Source organism: Papilio xuthus, unplaced genomic scaffold (genome assembly GCF_000836235.2).
Source record: "Papilio xuthus unplaced genomic scaffold, Pxut_1.1 DF828780.1, whole genome shotgun sequence".
Taxonomy (NCBI): domain Eukaryota; kingdom Metazoa; phylum Arthropoda; class Insecta; order Lepidoptera; family Papilionidae; genus Papilio; species Papilio xuthus.
In genome coordinates, this window is record NW_013529869.1 from 947,619 (window position 1) to 971,474 (window position 23,856).

Here is a 23,856-nt window from a genome sequence, read left to right on the forward strand (position 1 = left end):
GCCCGCGCCCGCGCCACTCCGCTACACTCGTCGGTCGTCGCTCGACATAAACACGACGCTTCCTCGCTCGCTGGACAAAAATGTGTTACGGGCCATTAGTGCACTAAGTTTCTAGTGACAGTGTTCGTGTTATAACACCTAGAACCTTTTGTTTTTTCGCTTCCTCCAAGGACATATTATAAAGGATGATGGCTCCCGAGACAGTTGTGACCGTAGACCCCAACAAGCCTTCTCCGCAGCAAGCGCAGCCGCCGCAGCAGCAGGGCGGACCGCTAGACTGGATCAAAATTAACATAGATTATTTTAAAGCACCGCCAGGATTATTAAAGATCGTACAATTGGTGAGTCTTATTTGAATCTCATTTAAAAATATATAAAACTTGCAAACATGTCCATCGATTACCTTTACCATTAGATAAAAACGCTAATTGCTTTCAAACTTCTAAACAACAGAGGCATTTGTCAATAAAAGTGCGTCACTACTCTACTCAAACTGGTATTATTAAAACATGACATAAGACTAAAATTTATCTGCACAGACACCTAGTATGATTTCATTGGGTAAATTACAATCTGTGTTATGATCATAAGCAGAAGTTATGAGGGAACGTTATGTTGTTAAATTATGCCGTGTACACACAAGGCGGCTGAATGTGTACGTGTATGAGAGTTATTGAGGTCGTTGGTGCTGTCGTTTATTGCTGAGAAAGCTTTGACGCCATGGAGGTCAGTAGACAATCTTACCAAGCAGTGGGATCTGTGCAACACCCAAGAACAGCCTACGCAACTTTGTAAATTTCCATTGCAATTCTGGACACTTCTGGACAAAAATTCTTGTATTGAATTTGTTAAGGTAATAACCTTAACAAATTCAATACAACAAGGTTTTTTCCATGTGATCTGCTGATGAGTTGATTTGGTAGCACTGAACGTTTTAATATTTTATGGTAGAGCCATATAAATACATTTTTTGAACAGCCTTCAACTCTTATGTTAGATAGTGTTTAGTATTTTACCCAGACTGGTTTTGTTGTAGGCACCCAATTATGCATTCGTTTTAAATTTATACTACAACTATAACATTTTTCTTAAAACACTGCATTATTGAAGTATTTAATAACATTTTAACGACAACGGAATGTAGACTGGTGTTTCAGTATTAAGTATTTTAACTATTAGTGGTCCATTAACATAGTAATCTATTCGTACCTACTAAATAACAGGTATTTGACTTGTAGGAGTTGGTTTCGAGGACGACTGAGGAACTAAAGTGTTTAGTCGCCCACTGGATGGTATCATCTTTTAGTGTCACAAGTCACAAATCACTGATGTTATTGTGTGTTACCGAATTACTGTAAAGTTCATCAGTTTATAAACTTACTAGACATATTAAAAAGACAGCATATTATAAATGACTTGATATTTACAATCTGTTAAATATATTTTCAAACTGAATTCCATGCTACTCATTATTGTTATTTCTGTTATATGTAGTCATTAGTATAAGTTGACAGTTTCCAAACTATTGAGAAATGACACGAGACATTATAAATGCTTCGAAGAAAGTCTAATTTCGAAATAAGTCGATGACATATTCATCCTTGTCATCACTTCACATAAGATTTACATTTGTTTAATGAGAGCGGTTGATGTTTATCAACAATGAGATTTGTCCTATAAGATATACGTTCATAGGATGCTAAATTGCGTTTATGAAAGTCGTAGGTATGCATTTTATGAATATCACCGTTAAAAAATCTTTAAAACCATGACCATTTAACCTTAGAGGTTAACATTTAAGCGTACATGGTCGTGAACTTTTATATATACCTTAATATAGGTACAACAGTAATTATATTTACAGATTGTAATATGTTGGCAGATTTAAAATCATGCAGAGACTAGTCACTTATAAGTTTTAAAGTATAATACATTTGTGTACTCATACAAATCAATAACTTAATCATTCAAATATCAAATGACCTTGAATGGGCACGGCACGAGATTATTCCGATAATAATGATGTAGGAAATATTTTCAAACAAAAAAAACAGGCGGAGTTAATGGACTGATATACAAATGATATAAAATCCTATTATTTATATTTCTTACAATATTACGAAAAATTTTATCAATACAATATTATACACTGTCATTCGCTCTTTGAATATCAGTCGAAAGTAATGGAATATTCCCCTGTCATCAGTCCAAATATCCTTGGGATACCTCATAGGGGTTAAGTGCCGGGGCATGTGCGAAGAAACGAATAATGCACAGGAAACCGGTGCACACAAATTACACCGGTACCGTGTACCGTACTTCGAGCTATTGCAATAAAAACATTATAGCTTTCGCGTACATAAGAATTTATTTTTTCAACTTTTACTACAGAAAACCGAATATCATTCTTTAATCTTCCGTATTTATGTAATTATCTATATTGCAATGTATCTAGCATAAGAACAAATATAATATTATATTTCACCTTGCAGAAGTATTAACTTTAAGTATTAGTAAACAAAATACATATGAATATCCAAAGAATAATCTAAACAGTCTTTGAATGCAAAATTGTTCTATTTAATTTTAAAATATTACTAAAATGAATAGAATTCACCGATAAAATGTAATTAAGTAATGTTTTTATATAAACGATCCACGTTACAAAGTTTTAGGAATGTTGCATACGCATTTACAATAAACTTAATTAAATAACGATTCATTAACTTTATAATTATTACCGGACGTTAGTTCTCTGTAGTAGTTTTGAGACGTAACTTCCCCTTAATATCTTTTCCACCAAGATTATCTTTCCATCTACAGTCTGTAAAACTGCTTCTAATTGCCGCCACTCTCACCGATCTTGGGTGTACTCATTGTTATGTCTTTCCGTAGATTTTATAAAGATATGAAACATTCAAGATGTGAAAGTACTTCCCATGTTTTAAGTACAAGAGTGGAATACCCAACCCTTGGAATACAAAATTTCAATGCGACCTTAGCTTACCATTGAGTGGCTACAGATCAGTTTCACTAAGTATTTCAAAGGCATTTGTTAAGGAGTGGCTTGAAAATAATAGAAATGCGCACACAAATTGTGGTTAATTTATGCATAAACGTTTAACTATTTGTATTTAAACATTATAATAAGTAATCAGTTACGGATTTAGGTGTACTAGCGCCCTGGGCGAGATTTTGACGGGCGTCCTCTTTTCTACCACGCCCTTTGGGCAGGGGCCCTAATTGTGGACCTATGGCGCCCCTTCCTGTCCAGCATACTAGGTTCTCGCCTAAGACCGGCACTGTAGTAAATCAAAAACAGTTTTCCAAAGTATTACAGACATTTCTTGACCGAAAATGAGAATGTTTGTCAAGTATGAAATGAAGGAAGACAGGTTACGAACATCATGGAAATTAAAAATAGTTATTCAACTAAAACTTGTTAAACAGTTTTGTTACCGTATGTAAGACGAGTTATTTTAATATTTCTATATAAACATGCTCTCAATGTTATGACAACTGTAATGAATTAAGAAAAATTATATGGTTCGGTAAAGTATTAGTTGTTTTCGCTTGGACAATATGTTTACATGTTCGTATAAGAATAAGCGTGACGACACAGCACTTCAAAGGGCACCTTTAACCGATGAGTAATCCACGGTAAGGTTAAAGAAATCTGATTACATCAGTCGTATAAAAAGGCGGACTAAATGTGAGTTAATTTCGACGGCAAAATTAATATTGATCGTTGTACTCAAAGGTCACTATGGTTCAATAAGAAAATGTTGATATGTTTTCTTGCTTTTGATGGATCTAGCAGAGCGGTAAAAACGTCCTTTAGTAATAGTAATCGACTTCAAATGTTTCGCATGTTATAGAAAGAAAATAAAATGGTTCCCGATATAATGTTCCTTGAATCATCTTATTTCTTTTGCCATGCAAGTTAAACTAACGCGAATTAACTTTGTAATATCAAACTAAATACATTTTGATATAAATTATAAATTTCATAGAAGGAACTGTTAAATAATTCCAAATGACACGTCTGTAGCCACCTACTTAACACTATATACGGTAATGATTTAATTCTCATAAAAATGAGTCATTTATGCTTTGTCATACATTTTAGCGACATAGATGCAAGTGTTTTTATTATGAAATAATTTGCCATCGAAATAAAGTGATTGAATACCTGAAATTATGACGAATAAATAAGTCTGTTATAAATATCTGTGAACAAATAAAGTATGGCTGGTGCCGTGCGCCTTGCCTTGTGCTCGTAACTCGTAGGTATGCATAACTTAGTCAAGGACGTTTGTATTACATCACGTTTTCGTAGGATCTTGACAATCTTGTATTGTGTAACAACTATGGTACACTTCCACTTTCAAACACGATATTTTTAGCAAAGAAAATGTAATTTTTGTCGTCAAAAACTTCTACAATATTGTACCTCTTTGCATATAAAAATTCCATACTTTGTTTTATCACTGTTGGAAAATACAGTATAAGTCCGATGGGGACTTGACTCTGTGAATTGTCACAAGTTGCCTTAGAAGTAGCTCATCTAATGTCTAAGTTATACTAAGTTGAACACTTAACCGTTACTTTAATACCGGTTCTGATTGCATTGAGGATGTAATCGATAAGTACAAAAACATTTGTCTAACGTCGCGACTTCGCCCTTGATATAACAATGGGATCTCAGATCGACATTGTTTGAGTAAATAACTGTATAGAAAAGACTGTACAACGTTGTACTAACTGTAAAAGACTTTATATGTCTTACCACTTAAATACGGAGACTATACTTACTTATAAAATATCATTAAAAATTCCTTTTGCAAGGAAGTTAGAGTTGTGTTCAACTGACTGAATTAGCAAGATTTGAAATATTTATAATCTTAGTGTGTAGCCTATGTGTTCTTCCGGACTACGATCTACATCTGTGCCAAATTTCATCAAGATCCGTTGATTCGTTCATGACACCTTCAAACAAACATCCATCTGAACATTCGCATTTATGATATTAGTAAGAAGTAAGTTGACATTGCTAATAAGACAGTCTAGCTGCAGTTTCCGCATGCATGCATTAAGATTTAAAAACTATTTCTTGCTAAATAATCTTAAACAATTGGAAACAACTTTATGATATAACAGCTAACGGATTCTAATATAAACTATCAAATCGAATGGAATGTAACAATATGACCTCGCTTTATGCAGGCCTTTTCAATTTTGCTGAGAATGCAATATGTTAGGTAGCGCTAGTTTAATCGTTACCGTTCTCTTGTAGTTACAGTAAGTGATGTTCATACAGCTAAGCGACCGACTAAAGATGCGATCCATTGATGTATTAACTCCCAGTCATCTTGGATTAATATCTTTTTTTTATTGAAATTAAAAGATTACTTGCCACAATAATTGCGACATAATGACATTGGGACATCATCGACCAGATTATGATTTCTGTGTTAACTTTCTATTATTTCAAGATCCGTATATTTAATAAGATTAGATAATTTTATTTTGTCTCTAATCGAAATTACTCAAAATCAAAAATATTTTCTCTGTACTCGACTTTTATCAGAGTTAAGATCCAATAAGAAATATGTAAATACGTTTTTGTTTGAAAGTTTCAGTGTTGCCAACCTATGGTTATAAAGACGTATGTGTGTAGACTAGTTATAAAATATTTATTCTTGTAAGGTAGACAGGTGCAGTATTACAAAGGGTTGTTCTCATAATTGTTTTCAGTGATTGTCGTTATCTAGAATTGGCTATAGAAAATGTGCGGTCATGCGAGTTTAGTGCAATGTCAATTGTTTTCAGTTTCATTTTAACGATAGCTTAAGATACCAGTTCGTGCGAATCGGATTTAACTATTTACTTTCAAAATGCGAATATGTATTGTTAGGAAGAAAAACCGACACTGTGCCGATATATCGGCGCAACACTAGCCTTATTAAAATGTCAACGTTTAAGTCCCCTCACTAATCATTCTGATACTTGATTTTGTAACGAAAGCGCGCATTCGCGCTAAATAATTCTAACTATTATAATAATGTGTAAATGTATATTATCTTTGATATTTGTTCCAAAATGAAACTATGAAAAGATGTCTTGCGAGAAATAGCACTATAATAATGTAATTTACTTAAAATTAAGATGGTTTTCAAGGCGTGTAATTAGATTTGGCAAGCTTAAATTTTCGCTATTTGAATTTTCTTTACTATTGCAGTAATCAATTTACTTTCTCTTTTTCACTTTCTCGTTTATCGTAATGTTAGCGCACTTTATTTTAAATTAATCAATAGACATTTTTTTTATTATTGGTATTCATTAATATTTGGTAGATGTAAAGTAAAAAAAGTCTTTGGAGCAAAAAATTTTGTTACACAAATTAATGAAAGGTCAATGAACCTGATGTCAAACTGCTGGATATATGTGTGTGGATTACATTTTGAAGTTTCATATTATATGTTGAAAAATTGTAGACCAACTCGGCAATTTGAAGGTACAACTTTCTCTCGATTATAATTAAAAAAAGAGAAATACAGTTATTTTCAGACAATTTAAATTTATAGGACTCGACGATATTAAAGCTCTTTATATCAAAATTAAGAGATGTAGCATACGTTCCTGATGATGCTTTCTATTTCATTTATAAACAAAATTATAAATTTGCAAACGAATCGTACTCTTTATGAATATCGGAGCTCGATAATAAGTAATTAAAATTTAGCAAACGTAAAGTTTTATTTGAGCGAGAGGTCGGGTGAAAGCTGGCGTTGAAATGAAAGTAGTCGTCTGTCCGGGTAAGGCGGTATGAGGCCCGGCCAGCCGACCAACGTAGCCAGTACGGCCTGTCGTTTCCCCATCATTTCACTTGCTCGATATCCAAACAACATTCTGTTTACATGTTTGTAAAGTCATTAAATCGCTAAACGGTAAGTCGACAATAATTTTACGGTAGTTACGATCGTAGGGTTTTTTTTTATTATTACAGTAACTATAGTAACTATGAGGTAAAAGTTTTGCATAACACATTGATTGACGTTACGTTAATTTAGCTGTTAGTAAAGCTACATATTATTAAAGAGAAATTGCAAATGTAGGTACGTGTTATGAAACTTGGCTTGATGAGATTAAAAGATAAATGAACCGGCGTTTGATGTAACATTTTTCTTAATTGAGATTTTTTTAATTTAATTTACTCGAACGGAAATTTTCATCAGTTATCTTATCTGACGTATCTTTACTGTTTATAAGAAAACAGTGAAATCGTTATTTAGAATTTTATTATCTACTGGTAGTCGTTTACTGGACATAACCGTTGTTCAAGGTAACTCCGAGATCATCGCTCAGCATTGCCAAGGTGAAGACTCAATTTCTCAAGCTTATCTGATAGTTATTGTTTGAAATAGTAATGATTTTATATTATAACCTAAACAATAAAGAATAAAATTAATAGAAATTAATACTTTGTTTTATAAAATTTTACAATACATGTAGAAAACGTAGATGAGTTTTTAGAAAACAAGTATTAACACATATTGATATATAATATTAAGGTAAAAAAATTGTTATTCTAAGTATATTTTCCATATCGCGATTTGTACGCAATATGCAATATTTCAGTTTCATTTGCGTTGCGGAGTTATTCATACTTCGCGGAGTTATTACGAAAACAAAGCGCTGTGTCGAAACCTTAACGTCGCGTATTGTGTTGCGTTTTGCGACACAGTTGGGCAGTTGAGCACACGCGAATAGCCACACAGCTTTGTGTGCTTGTGGATATTTTAACGAATACACCAAGACGTGTTTTACCTAATGGCTGGTATAGTCAAGTAGTGTTGCATCATTCTAGTGTGTCCAATTCGGCCCTTCTACATTCCATTGCTGCCTTAAGACTTTCGGTTCAATCTCAATTACTAGCTACATACTTTATCTTACTTCTTACTATATATATAATATTATAAATGCGAATGTTTACATGGATGGATGGATGTTTCAAGGTATCTCCGGAACGGCTGCGTGGATCTCGCTCAAATTTGGCATAGATGTATAACATAATCTGGAAGAAAGGCTACTCAGTTCTTTTTTAATTGCGCGCAGACGGAGTCGCGGGCTACAGCTAGTGTTTAATAAACAACAAACAACAAAAAATTATTGTTTAAGTATTCGAAAGACTTTCCTTTTCAGAAAGACTTTCTAACTTAATTTTCAATTTGGTAAGCATCGTTACGACAATATTTACTGTTTACACGTAATTAAACCTATGTATCTTTTGTAATAAGTAACGTATATAAGGCATGTAAATTTATTTGTCTGCATAGATCATATATAATGTTTTGTTAGGTTTGAGTAAGGTACTGTCATCATTGAAGCATGCGAGTAGGAGCATGTGGGAGTGCAAGACTAAGCCACTCTAACCTCCAAAATTGAACAAATTATAATAAAAAAATCAAAGCTTAAACTATACGAGCGATTTCGTAAGTTAACAAAAGTTTTGCTATTACGTCAGTATTATTTTGGTACTTCCCCGATAGCAATTACAATCCGATACAGATTATTATTTTACTTATGTCATAAATACGAATGTTTGGATGGATGTTTGTTAGAAGGTATCTCCAGAACGGCTGTATGAATCTCGCCGAAATTTGGCATAGATGTAGAACTTAGTCTGGAAAAACTAATAAACTTCAACACCTACCACTTACGTACAAATTCTAAATCAATATTACATTTTTTTATTTGTTATCGAGGTGTACGGAACTATGGTTTGTTCAAGGTTAAATGATTAGCGAAGAGGTAATAAAAGAGACGCTGTAACGTATGCCTGCAGGCTAAATAAAAATTTAATGTGCGCTAAAACAATTGTTTATGTAATTTCCTGTTACCGAAATAAAGTTTGTAGGGGCGCTCGTTTAAATTAAAAAAAAAACTTGTAGCTTTTACAAATATCCATGTGAGAATGGAGTGTAAGAAAAATTAACCATTTGATTTTGTAAAAAATATATCTTTCACATACTTTTTCATTTACATCTTCTTACAAAAATTATTTATGCAAATGTTTAGATGGATGGATGTTTGTTTGAAGGTGTCTTCAGAACGGCTGTACGAATCTCGTTTTAATTTGGCATATATGTAGAACACATTCTGGAAGGATACATAGGCTACTAAATATTGTTTTAATACCACACCGACAGAGTCGCGGGCGACAGTTAGTTGACTATAAGTTGATATTTCTTACTGTTCTATCTTTTGTAATACCATCGTAAGAGAGTCTAGAGTCAAATTACGTCGATATTCTCGTAGGTAATGTTCGTTTGCAATTTATTCTGGGTCGTAGGAAAAATATTGAAAAGAATTAACGTAGATTATGTCACGTCTTTTTATTCCGCGTTTATTAGCGTTTATATTTGCCCGCTGTCTCAAACAGTTGGTTATTTCGGGAGGTCGCTCCTCTTGTTCTACGCTTTGCTAGTTTCGTGACGCTCCGCTGGGAAAACGGGTCAGGGGAATAACAAATGAAATAACGGTCGCGCTTTTATCAACGTTAAGCAGATTAAATTTGTTCACTGTAATGATATTGACAGATAAAAACCAATGATATTGAAATGCACTTTATCTAAGAATTAAAATGTAAATTGTTGGCAAAAATATGTTTTTGCTACCGAATATTATCGAGAAATCATACAGTTTTGCTTTCTTTTCCTCAATTTTTATAGACTGATTTTGTACCGAAATTAGCTGTCGCCTGCGACTTTTTCTATGCGGGATTAAAATGTAGATAGTAGCCGACGGTCAGACCTACTGATTATGCATACAAAATTTCATAAAAATCGGACACGCTGTTTCCGGGGAATATGGTAACTAACATTGTGACACGATACTTACTAATATTGTAAATGCAAATGTTTGGATGTATGGATGTTTGCTTGAAGGTATCACCGGCTGCATGGATATCTAGGATAGGATCTAGGATAGATGTAGAACATAGTCTAGAAGATGTGTTCACATAGGGGACTAATAACGTTTTTTTTAATTCCGCGCTGACGGAGTCGCAGGCGATAGGTAGTATAAGATATTTCTAGTTATACAAAGATAACATTAACTACAGTACAATGTAAAGTATAGTTTGTTCTACAAACGCAGAAGCGGTAATAGTTATAATTTCTCTTTCCCGTCTACAACGTTGATTGTCGTAATTAAATGATGCTCTGTATCCCAGAGTGACCACGTCATCCGTAACATTCGTGTGCGACCTCCGACTTCGACCCTTGACTTGCAACACCACTCAAATAGGCCTCATTGAGATACTTATCCTATTAGTAAGTCGACTTAATTCTATGTCGTAATTACACTTAACTATAGGACGTAATGTCTCATGTCAGTTCTGTTTAAAATGAATTTCATAGCTTTGAAAGTTTACTTTGAAATATTATTGAATTATCAAACTAAATATCATAGATTTTTGAAAGCATTTCATCAGTGTTGCTAGTAATTTTTATGATGATACCAGCAGCAAGTTAAATAAAACTTCGTGTTCAAGGAGTTTTTACGCTTTAGCAGCCATTAAATCAATGAAAAAAGAAGAAATTAAACTTTTGAATTTAGTAATGTCAAATCAGTTTTTCTATGTCTTTCTGTTATTCATGTTCCACAATATTAACACATTTTTCTGCAAACAAGGGTTTTTTATTTAAATCCCTGTACATTTTGGTCCAAATCGAGTCGGATTGTTTTACAAGAGTAATGGATACTGTTGAGTGGTATAATTTAACAATTTTCAAGATTTTCAATTAACAACAAAACGGAAGCTTATTGGTCGTATAAAAGTTACATGGTCCAAGGAAGAGGTAAACATTGCTTGAAACAGTACAAGTAAGTCGAGAAATTGCAGAAGTCTGGACTATTTTTAAGAAGCAGTATGATTATAAGCGGTATGTTGCCAATTGCATTTTTACACATTTCTTTAAGAAGAATTGATTGTTCAGTTTCATACAGAAGAATTATAAGAAAATCCGATATATTCAATAATGCTATCAAACAAATTATATTATAACAAACATTTATAACTTAAAATGCAATGAAACAAGAAAGTATTTTTAAGCAACCGCTCAATCATATTCATTAAATAAGCAACTCACATCTTGTAAAATATATCAATTAGAAACAGCATGCAGTCATACACCCTGGAAGGAGATATATTGGGAGAACATGGATACAGCAGCAGAAATACAAAAGACCCGAAGGAGAAGGAATAATAAGGAATAGCACACTTCTCCTGGAATGCAGCAGCCTGGTTAATATTGTATCGAACAGCACTAACAGATGTTTTTTCAGACACAGAACATTCACACGTCGTTGGCGCTCTCCATGACCAGGACACACAGACTTCGTTTATTACCGAGAGGTTAGTCTCGGTAAAAAGTATTGATGACAAAACGAGGTAGCAAACATAGGTGAAGGTAAGAGGAGTTAAGAGTGCGGTAAGACGCAATATACAACCTTACACCTAGATGTCAGTGCGTTGTTTTGCCTTAACAGCCCTTTTCCATAATGTGGAATAAAGGGTCCACCTGTTTCTTCATAAGTGAGGTACCATAACTTTAAGCTGAGGACTGAGGTCATACAATTATGGTATATTAAACAAGGAGACAGGCAAAGTTCACTCGTATAGAATGAGTCTATCGAGTGATATACAGGTAAAACAAGCATGACATAGAGAAAGCGAAAGAGAGAGAAAACGAGAGAGAGAGAGAGCAACATAGATAAAAGTGCACATACAATATAAGCAAATCACAACATATTAGCAGTACATTAGACAACATTATATTAAGGAGTTTTGTGAGAGTAGTATAGATACACATAAGTAAGATAAGATTTATTGCAGAAGTTTTCGTAGACAGAATGAGACTTAAGAAACACTACGGGAATATTAACAAAAATGAAGGAAATAATATACAAGGCTACAATGAGAAGAGAAGAGAACTGAACTTATGCAGTAAGATCTTTTTAAACAATTTCTAGAAGAGAAGTATACAACATATGATACCATCAAGTCGTTCGAAGATTTGAATATTTGGTAAAGTATTTACAAATTCACATACCCTAAAGGTAGAGATTGGTATCATAGAATATTTAAGTTTAGACTACGCGGAAAAATTAAAAAAATAAAAATAAATAAATTACCAAAATGTACAGGGATTTAAATAAAAAAACCCTTGTTTGCAGAAAAATGTGTTAATATTGTAGAACATGAATAACAGAAAGACATAGAAAAACTAATTTGACTGCACTTTTATCTATGATGCTCTCTGTCTCTCTCGCTTCCTCTATGTTTCGCTTTCTCTATGTCATGCTTGTTTTACCTGTATATCACTCGATAGACTCATTCCATACAAGTGAACTTTGCCTGTCTCCTTGTTTAATATACCATAATTGTATGACCTCAGTCCTCAGCTTAAAGTTATGGTACCTCACTTATGAAGAGACAGGTGGACCCTTTATTCCACATTATGGAAAAGGGCTGTTAAGGCAAAAAACAGTCCACTGACATCTAGGTGTAAGGTTGAATATTGCGTCTTGCCGCATTCTTAGCTCCTCTTACCTTCACCTATGTTTGCTACCTCGTTTTGTCATCAATACTTTTTACCGAGACTAACCTCTCGGTAATGAACGAGGTCTGTGTGTCCTGGTCATGGAGAGCGCTAACGACGTGTGAATGCTCTGTGTCTAAAAAAACATCTGTTAGTGCTGTTCGATACAATATTAACCACGCTGCCGCATTCCAGGAGAAGTGTGCTATTCCTTATTATTCCTTCTCCTTCGGGTCTTTTGTATTTCTGCTGCTGTATCCATGTTCTCCCAATATATCTCCTTCCAGGGTGTATGACGGCATGCTGTTTCTAATTGATATATTTTACAAGATGTGAGTTGCTTATTTAATGAATATGATTGAGCGGTTGCTTAAAAATACTTTCTTGTTTCATTGCATTTTAACTTATAAATGTTTGTTGTAATGTAATTTGTTTGATAGCATTATTGGTTAAATGGAAATATCTTATAATTCTTCTGTATGAAACTGAACAATCAGTTCTTCTTAAAGAAATGTGTAATAATGCAATTGGCAACATACCGCTTATAATCGTCCTGCTTCTTAAAAATAGTCCAGGCTTCTGCAATTTTCGACTTACTTGTACTGTTTCAAGCAATGTTTACCTCTTCCTTGGACCATGTAACTTTTATACGACCAATAAGCTTCCACTTTGTTGTTAATTAAAAATCTTGAAAATTGTAAAATTATACCACTCAACAGCCTTCATTACTCATGTAAAACAATCCGACTCGATTTGGACCAAAATGTAAAAATTATTTTCGTCTTGAAAAATTAATAATTGTTTTTAATATTACGTACTTTTTGGAAATAGCTTGTTAAATATTACATAATCTGTTAACTACTGGTTAAAGTTGCAAAATTTCAATATTACGGCAACAGTTAAATCGGGAACAAAAAAGAAAGTGCTACAATATCGTGACGCCGAATCGAGGAAAACATAAAAATGAAAAAAATGACGTTAACTCGTTATATAAATTGCTCGAATTTAGACCAATAATAAACTCTTTTAAACGTAATTGTTGTGTATAAAAACGCATATTGTAAACCAAAGTTTATCAACGATCGTAAAACTAACGCTTTACGTATGTTGATTTAAGGTTTTTGAACTTAAACTTAGTCTTGGCCAATGATATTATTCAATGGCATCGTTTTCAACTACAAAAGGATTGCATACCTATTAAAGTATAGCCACAATTGTATCATCATCATTAGCTCACTATACGTCCCCACCGAGGTGCTCGGAGCCTACACTAAGTTAAGGGTGATTAGATAGTCAGTATCAGTAATGATGTCTAATGTATATTGATTTTTTTTTATCTTCACTTGGTACATTTCCTATTACTTATCGTTATCATGCAAGGAAAGTGAATCATAACTATTCTACATTACTCGTATTGCGAAAAGTCGGTAAATAAACTTATGTATGCGGACGTAACTGTCATGGGCTGGTGAATATACATTCACTTCTTCTTAGTAGTAAATGATATACTCGTATCAACGTTTAATACGGTCAAATTAATGTAATCTTACTTCTTACTAATATTATAAATACGAATATTTGGATGGATCGATGTATGGATGTTTCTTAGGTACTACCTCCAGAACAGCTCAACGGATCTACATAAAGTATGGCGTGGATATAGAACACATATTCTACTAATTATGTTTTATTTATTTTATTCTGTGCGGGCGGAGACGTGGGTGACAGCTAGTATGGAATAAACCGAAAAATTACTCTCGAGAAAAACTCTATAAAATACATTATATATTCCTTCCATATTTAAATTAATTATATTATAATACGAGTATACTAATGATGGAAAGGAATATTTCTTTAAAACAAATTATATTGCTTCATTTAACAACACACGATTGACCTTGCGTGGGGTTATTATTACAGCTTAAATCGATATTTGTACATTAACTATGTAAGAATAATACGAAGTTTCAATGTCATGTATTCATTATTAACTTAATAAAGGATAAAAACATTTATAAAATATATTATGTACTATGTATAATATGCGGCGAGATGATGATCACATAAACAAAAAAATAGTGAGATTGAATGTGGGTTACAAAGGTAGAGGAAGACTAAGGAAAGTATGGATAGATTGTGTGAAAAGGGATATGATTAAGTAGGGAATGGATTAGATATGACGACTGATAGAGATGTTTGGATGAGTAGTACACACTGTGCCGACCCTCCGTAGCGACAAGGGCAGGTTAACGATGATGGTGTATAATTTACATACATGTATAAATTTGTTATTACATTTTCGGAAAAAGTAGAGATTCAATTCGTTTATATCAATGGTTACTTTACCTATTGTTATTTTTCTTTAAAACGTTATCGACATACTGTGAAAAAAATGTTTGAAACAAATTACAACTAACGAAAATATATTTTAGCATGTTTATCTAAAAGGAATGAAAAGAATCTGCAAATATAAAGACATATGTGTCATGGCTCTCTGTCAATGACAAATCAGTTTTGAAAAGAAAAAGAACTCTTTGTATACGAGGTCTGGTAGTTGCTTGAACTTCAGATAAAAATAAGATAATGCATTTTGATAACATTGTTATTGTAATACGTCTGTACAGACGATATGCACTCGTGTATTTCTTTGAAAGAATAATAATCGTTTGTTTGTATTTAAACTTTTTATTGCATTGTAATATAATCTGCGTATATTGCTCTCAATTTTATTATTCCTTTGTCAATCACCATTCATTTCCTAATATTATTTAAAAGGCTGGCAACTTCATTTTTTTCAAATCCATGAATTTTCACTGTGCAAATATATACAGGAACAATTGTCGATACAACCCGCCTTGTTTCCAATTAGAGTGGATGACTTTTTATAAGTAAATGAAATCGCTCGCACTTCACACAATTATAATTTAATTGATGAAGCGGATAACATATTTTTTAACATCCACTTTGTTGAATCTATGCGTTATCACGAATACGGGATATCCTTTTACTTCTTTTTAGTTTCACTTGTTTAATCTATATAAAACTGCGCAGAATAAAAAAAAAATTAGTGAGTAGCCTATGTCTTCTTCCAGACCATGTTCTACATCTATGCCAAATTTCATCGAAATCCCTTTAGTCGTTCTGGTGATACCTTCAAACAAACAAACATCCATCCATCCATCTAAACATTCGCTTTTATAATATTAGTAACATAGAAATTGAATTGGTTCTTGATAAATAAGAATCAAAAAGTAATTCGCTAGTAAGTCAGCTCGTCACATTTAAGTCGGGTCAATGAACAGGTATTAAATAGATCGATGGCATGTGTGACTCGCAGCTTATCTACCACGAACTTGTCTACTGACCCCATTTTTTATCGCCCGTGAAAGTGTAACAAGACTTTTACCGAGTGTCCTGGTGTATTAGGGTTTTATATTCACACTATATCTAATAAATTATTTTTAACAATATAAAAACTAAAATTTCTATATTTTTGTGTTTGTTCTTTCCTCAAAAGTGTTACTGTTAAGATTTTTTTAATGAAATATAAAATCATATATGTATACGTAACCCCGGAACATCAGGTTAGTTATCGAATTGTCTTTAGTACTAAAGTTTTATTTTAGTACAAATATTTGTTTATTACTTTAGAAATATAGGTAGTTGTACCCCTGTCTGGAATAAAACGTAAAATAGCTACATAAACTACTTCAAAATACTAAGGCTACAATCCTTGTAGACCCACGTAAATAACTCAAAAACGACTTGTCAGTTTTTCCTTAAAAACCTATGTTAAGAAACATTCGTTTTGAAAAAAAAATATTTTTACCACTGACCCCTCCTTGACCAACATGATATAAATGTCATTTTGTTATAAATATATGCATCAAATAAATATAGGCTACTGATAAATATGATAGCACAGATGTTGACTTTCATTTACATTCATATAACACTATTATTTATTTTACGTCATGTGGTTAAACGTTATTTGTGACATACTATCTAGAAATACGAGTCCATTCGACCTATATTGAAAAAAAAACATTACGTTTGCTTTGCAAACAAAATGGCGGCAGTCGTATGACAAGCAAATGGATTAGCCTCTATTGTTAAAACAATTACGTTGTTCAAGGACACGTGAGCGTTTAAGTCGTAGTTAAGACGTCTGTCTCCGTTGTATAAATGTAAATATATCTATAAGATATCGATAGTAAAAAGAACTTGTAGTTATACATATTAAACATAATAAAGTTAGGAAAAACAATAGAGCGATGTAACAAAAGCCTTAGAGATTTGATGTTAATAAAACTCGCATGTGGCGTAAAAATGGTCTTGCTTAAATTAATGGTATTCCCGCTGGAATACATGTTATTAAGAATGACGCCTAGTTATTATAATAGAAATTGTTAAACCTATAAAATATAATGGTATTAAACCTTTTTTTACGTAAATAAGTAAGGTTTTAGAGAACACAATAACTTGGTTTTTAGATTTAGATAAAAGATGTCGGCAAATAATTGAAAGCACGATAAAAGAAATAAAATTAATTTTTCAAATACGGCTGTCTGAAGTGTCTTTAACTAAAAGTGATAAACATTGAAAGTCGGTCAGTATAATTTAAGCATCAAATTATCAAACTTTCTTTAACTTTCACGGTCAAATGGCACCAACGTGTAATGGTTTCGTGTAATGTCTACCGCGTGTAAATATTTTGACCACAAATAACTATTGGAATCAGTTACTATATAAATATGTTATAGGTCGCAGTCGCATGTTATCGAATCGGAAATCCGGCTACGTGTGGTTATTTGGAGCGCGACTGGGTCGTATGTGAGCGTGGATGGTCTGGGCCCATTGACAAAGGTCTCGGTATGGTGGCGTCCTATACGTATGCAGGCGGCGCGGGGCAGGGACGGGGCGTGCTGTCACGCACTTTCACCGATTGTACGCAGTGCGCTTCTCTCATGGCATATATTTTCGACCCCGATGCTCGTTTGTTTTTCTATCTATTTACCGTTGAAATGATAAATAATCTCAAATGATTATGCTAATTTAAGAAATATATCTAAATTCCGCACGAAATTTGTAGTTTGTAAGATTGTCGATTAAATTATTGAACCCGTAAATGACGAACTTGTATGATTGATGTAGGAAAAGGCAAGAAAAGTATGCCAGTATCACGCTTAATAGTAATCCGATATTTGTGCTTACCTCTCTGGGTTACGGGCGTGAGTTATATCATTCTAGTAGTGTATATCAGTGTTATTTTTACGGTAAATAGTTTTAAGGAGGAAATGAAAAGTAACTTTTGCATTCTGCAATAGTAGAAGAATGTCCGGTTGTCTATTGGTATTTGTTTAGCAGCTGGCACCTGCCCGGAGTTGCGACAGCGTAGTCGTAGGTCGTTCCGGCGGCGGCGCAGGCGCAGGCTACAGCAAACCGGTCGCCGGGGAACGGGGTACTGGAGGGAAAGGGGGAGACTAGCTTCCACACCAACGTATGCCTAGGTCCACCATATTGTGTAATGCAAAGAGGAGTCTAAAATAGAAAATAATAATGCAATGATGAATTTTTTTCTTAACGAATCGAGTTGTCAAAATGGTATAGGTAGGAGAGGAGGGGTTTGTTGATAACAACTTTATCGCTATATCTCGCTCATATATATGTATATTGCTTTAACTTTTATTTTAATTAAAAATTACACATTTTGGAAGTCCATTTAGTCAAAACTTTTTTCGAATTTATACTCAGAAACGGAAACTAAATTCATATTAACTTTAATGTAGAATTTATTACGTCATTAATCATTAGGAATTCCCTTGGCAGATTGATATTTAAAGCAGAAAATATTACTATTAAATACTATTTGTTATTTTACTATTAAGCGAAATTATATCACTAATTATTTACGACGAGAATTTCCCGACCTTACGTCAAGGAATTAAAAAAATTACTAGCATTAATTTTTTAAATAGAATTTTGTTTTAAATGTCCATAAATAGTAGAGGTTCATGGTAAACGTATGAATAAGTATATCCGACACCGTTGTTCTAGTGGTACGAGGATATACCGCTACACTAACTATCGCTCTCAAATCTATTGATGGAAATCATTCCTTCTCTCAACAATCGAGAAATTCTCTCAATTCGAGAAGATTATTTACAACTATTACTACTTTTCAATAAGGATAATTAGCGTGTTTTTTTTCTGCCTATTATGACGTAAGATCTACAAAAAAACTATTACTCAATGAATTTCTAGAACCTTTCGATCGTAGCACCATTTGCTAAGGTCAGGTGGGACCGTGTTGAAGACCTGTTTGATAAGAACTATAATTTTACTAATGTTATAAATGCTAATGTTTAGATGGATGGATGTATTGATGTTTGTAAGAAGGTATCTTTAGAACCGTTGCATGGATCTCCATGAGATTTGGTACAGATGTAGAACATAGTCTGGAAGAACACATAGGCTATTTATTAAGATTGTTTCAATTACGGACGGACGAAGTCGCGTTCGACAGTTAGTCTATAATAGGCAAAGTTCTTATAATTTTTTTTTGTGTTTCAGATCATAGGTATCCTGTGCATGGCGCTGGGTTCACCATGGGCGTCCGCGTGGTTCGTCTTCGTTGCCGTCACCTCCTTCATCACAACACTCATGTGGAGCTTTGTATACTTACTCAGCATCAGAGAAGCATTAAAACTACCCATCAATTGGGTCTTATCTGTAAGTATAGTTATTTGTAAAATACTGATTTGAAACATTACTTTCCGACATTAATTTTATGGACAAAACAATTTATACTGTTTAAATGTAATCAAATATGATAAATAATTACGGTATGTCTCAAACAAAATACCTAAATCAAATTTTTACTTTTTTGCTCATTCCGACAATACTGAGGCTTTTTACTAGCATTAATTTAAATAGAGTTTTATTAAAACAAACTTAGTAAACACGTGGTGTATTTGTTGAATACAGTCCCACGGGAGTCTGAACAATATTGTAATTGTCTAGTTCCCTACAGGCACGGGCTAGGCATGGCCATGCCACAGTTTTATTGTATCATAAAACAGTGTTTTTTGTAGGCCAGTAATTTAATTATATCCTTATCTATTTTAAGGACAATAATTAATGGAATTAATTGGGAATTTAAATAAAGTATCGTTTCTTTTGATTAGATATTGAATTGTCTTTTTATCTTTCCAGGAATTGATCAGCACGAGTTTGGAGACGTTCTTCTATCTGATCGCATTTATAGTAATGTTTACGACGGTGACCGGACACTATGCGAGCAATGTTGCCGCCGCTGTAAGTAATATTCATACTATAGATAAAGGTTTCCAATTTGCTTCATCCTAAATAAGTGCCACTTAGTGGTTATTTGAATTAACGATTGGATGAGAAGGACGCATAGGTAGGGGAAATATCTTCTTTCTGTGCGTTCCTTCCTCCGTCGATCAATGGTTGGCAACGCGTCTTTAATTGTAGATGTCTATGGGCATGAGTTGCTGCTATATTTCAGTCATTTCAAGTGTTCGCATGCTTCTTTGCCACTTTATGATGTTAAAAATATTTTAACATTTTAAGCGCTTAGATTTATAAGTCTACGACGATCTTTAATTCCAATTGAATCATATTAGATCGATGAAGTCAACTGCTCTAAATCTTGTCTTACTACTTCATACTTTTCTGGCTTAAAAACTTTGTTGACTATTGATATGAAAAATGTTAGGCTTAATAAAATATCTTAAGATAAAAGTTTCTTAAATAAATAATTCATCCGATATCCATCCGCGCTTTCTTTGAACTCCATTTGAGTTAACAAATACGTGTTACTTTCACTCGGTGACGAGAGCTTGATAGCGGTCTGCGTGTTAACATACGATGTGTGTATGCAGTTGTACAGTTTCCTAAGTTTATCAAAACCAATGTGTTGAAAGTTTATATAAATTGTTGATAACAATTTCGATCCGATCAATCATAAACCATCGGAGTACTTTTACATATATGTTATTTTTAGCTGAGACTTGCCACGAATACCATGTGATTTTTATGCAGTGGCATTTAATTTTTAATGTCTTTTCGTCGCTTTTTTCATTTAGAACAGGCGAGAAGACTTAAGTTATCAACTTGTAATTTCTCAAAGTACATCTTTGCACACATTTGTCGAATTCAGATACGTATAATTAGAAAGTTAACCTATTTAAAAATGATAGTCTATTTTTGTGTTATTTCGAAAAACCTAGGCCTTGAGATCTTTAGATAGTTATATTTTTAATTAATATAATAAATTCTTTATAGTTGTGGCGTTATATGTTTTATTCACAATGACAATATTAATGTTTCACAGAGGACGTGGGAACTATTATTTAAAATAATTCAACTAAATCCAAAGACACAAAGGAATGTATTACTCAGATAGGACGTGTGAAAAACTGTATGGGTTATCATAATTGTGTAAACCTAAGAGGATAAAACTATAGTGTGTTTTTACAATGATTCAGTGGCAAAGTACCGCCGAGCCGGATGTTCGTCTTATTCTGCTTACTTTTCTTACAAGGGCGAAATAACAGACCTTCGAAATTATTTATATTATTCGAGAATTGACGAGAAACTCACGTATTATTTATTTTCGTTTCGTTCTTTGTTATGTTGAGTTTAGCTTATTCCTAAGAAACTCTTTTAATATGAAACGACTCTGCATACGTTAGCAAGACTATTTAATTTTTCATAGCAAAATCTATTTTACGAATAACATTTTTATTACATTTGACTTGTCTCCGTTACTTTTAAAATTCTAAATACAAGGAGTATTTTATGGCCAGTATTTTATATAAATTGTGTTTTATTTTGTCGTCTGTACCCATTGAGCTCGAGCATAATCTAAATTAGTACCTAAATTAGGGTTTTTAATGATCTTATGTTATTTTTTCAGGTATTTGGTATGTTCAACACATTGGCGTATGCTGCCAGTTCCTTCTTGCTGTTCAAGGAGCACAAAGCCAGCGTGGCGGCTGCCTCGTGAAATTTATTCTCTTGCGCAGGCGCATTATTTTGAAAAATATTTTGTTGTCTTTTCATTAAATTCACTTCACTGAAACCTCTTAGGGTTTTCTATTTGTACAGAATTTATAGTAAAAATTTTGAAGGTCTAAATTCACGATTCCATAGAAAGATTTTTTCTCTTTGCATTGCATTTTTATACACTAACTTAAAGGCTAGAAACACTTATGTATTACTTGATATAAAGGCACTATGTTAAATTATTGTTTCGATTTTTAAAGACTATGTAACAATAAATAAGGCCATAGATTTTGTACCTACTTTTGTTAAGAAAGTATATAGAGTTTAATACGGTTTATCATTTTCTATTTATTATTTTTAATGTGTTCATTTTGACTGTGTTGACATTATGACTCTGTTATAGCCGTAGTTCGATATATATGTGTATTTTACAATAAAAATATGTTAAAAAATGACTAAATATATAAAACAAAATTAATATATAATGCACATATTTTCTATTTATAAAGTGACACGTTATTCGTGGTTTAATATTTAAAACTTATATATTTAGCTTAGCTAGTCTTAATAAGGGTTCACAAAATAATATATTTTTATTATATTTTCTATCGTATAACTAAAATCAAAATCAATGTAATCGATCATATACTGTGGTTGTGAGGGTTTTTTTAAATCAGAAATAGCAAAACATCCGTTGAATTGTACCGCAGAAACATTCAAAAATATAGTTGTCTCTGTTCTTTCAAAGAGGATGAGCGGGATGGAAATGTTTTTAAATCCATAGGTAACATATACCTAATCCGGAGCACAAAAGTGGGATAAAAAAAATAGTCCTCTAGAGGTCATTTTTCCTCAGCCTCAGTGTTGTTATCTTAACACGTTAGTTGCCATGTCGGACTATATGTCCGACAAGCTAATGTTTTAAGCAGGCCGTGTCGGACTATATGACCGACAAGCCATACTTCCATTCAACACCTCGCTGTGGCTTGGCGGACGCTTTTTAATCGAATTGTTGTATACAGCGTGGCCCGCAATGCCCCATAAAGCTTATAAACACCAGGTCAATTTTGTTCGTTTTTCGAAAAATCATTCCGGCAGCTAACGTGTTAAAGTAGTAAATCTATGGGAAACTTATGTAGTTAACTTATTACTGTTTATTTATGTATTTTAAGTTTAGATTGGTTGAGGTGCATACCTACAGGTGTTGTATGAAATTTACACAAAATCTAAACAGTACTGTGAAAGAAACTCGAACAAAAATTTAGTGATTCATTCGATTACGTTTCAAAGCTGTATACATCGTTTTATTACACTTACGTGTTAATATTTGATACCTAAGTTAAACGCCCAATAGTTAATTTAACTAATTTGTAAAAAGTAAATAAAGTTTATTTTAACATTTTAATGATATTTTTTTAATACGCCTACATCACACGATATACCAAAGTATCTACATCAACTTGGTATTTAGTAATACATTATACTACAAATATATTAAAATGATTTTTAATGAAAGAAGCGAGTAATATTTTTTTATGATTACCCTCACTACTTTTAAATTAGGGTTGCTCACAGTAAGAAAACGCGCTCCAGACGCACTGCGATCTAAACAATGGAGGAATGGTAAGGTTAAAGGTATGTAATTTGTGATTTTATTAACTAGACTAAATGCGTTTAAAGTATGTATTATACTAGTTGATCTGTATCATAAGAAAATTGCGACAAATATTCTACTAACACTTCAATAAATGTGTTAGGACTCTAATTAGTAGAGTCTAGTTTCTTAATTTTAACGGCTTATAAATAGGATTGGTACGCTATGTCATCTCTTAAAAATACTTCAAGGAATTAATTGCTTGTAAATATAGGAACGAGGCTTGGAGCGTCGGTGGCTCAGTGATCAAGCACTTGACTTGCAATCTACAGGTCCTGGGTTTGAATCCCACCATGTACCAATGTGTTTTTCGATTTCTGATTCACATATGTACATTTATCCGACGTTCTCACGGTGAAGGAAAACATCGTGATGCAATCTGCACATATCTGACAAGTAATTCAAAGATATGTGTGAAGTCAACCAAGCGCACTTGGCCAGCGTGGTTGACTATGGCCTAATCATCCTTAATTTAGGGTAGGCTCCGAGCCCTTTGGTGGGGACGTATAGTGAGCTGATGATGATGAAATATAGGAATGGTTAAATATTACGTCATCACTA

General features: G+C 33.2%; 1 protein-coding gene across 1 annotated transcript; it reads left to right on the top strand.

The window, feature by feature from the left end:
• Positions 1-27: 27 nt before the first annotated feature.
• Positions 28-23,046, top strand: LOC106128490 (CKLF-like MARVEL transmembrane domain-containing protein 4). The gene is given in 4 exon segments (NM_001312229.1): positions 28-341; positions 19,182-19,340; positions 19,824-19,925; positions 21,553-23,046. Coding segments are annotated over 4 exon segments (507 nt in total). The 5' UTR covers positions 28-185; the 3' UTR covers positions 21,643-23,046.
• The last annotated feature ends 810 nt before the right edge of the window (positions 23,047-23,856 follow it).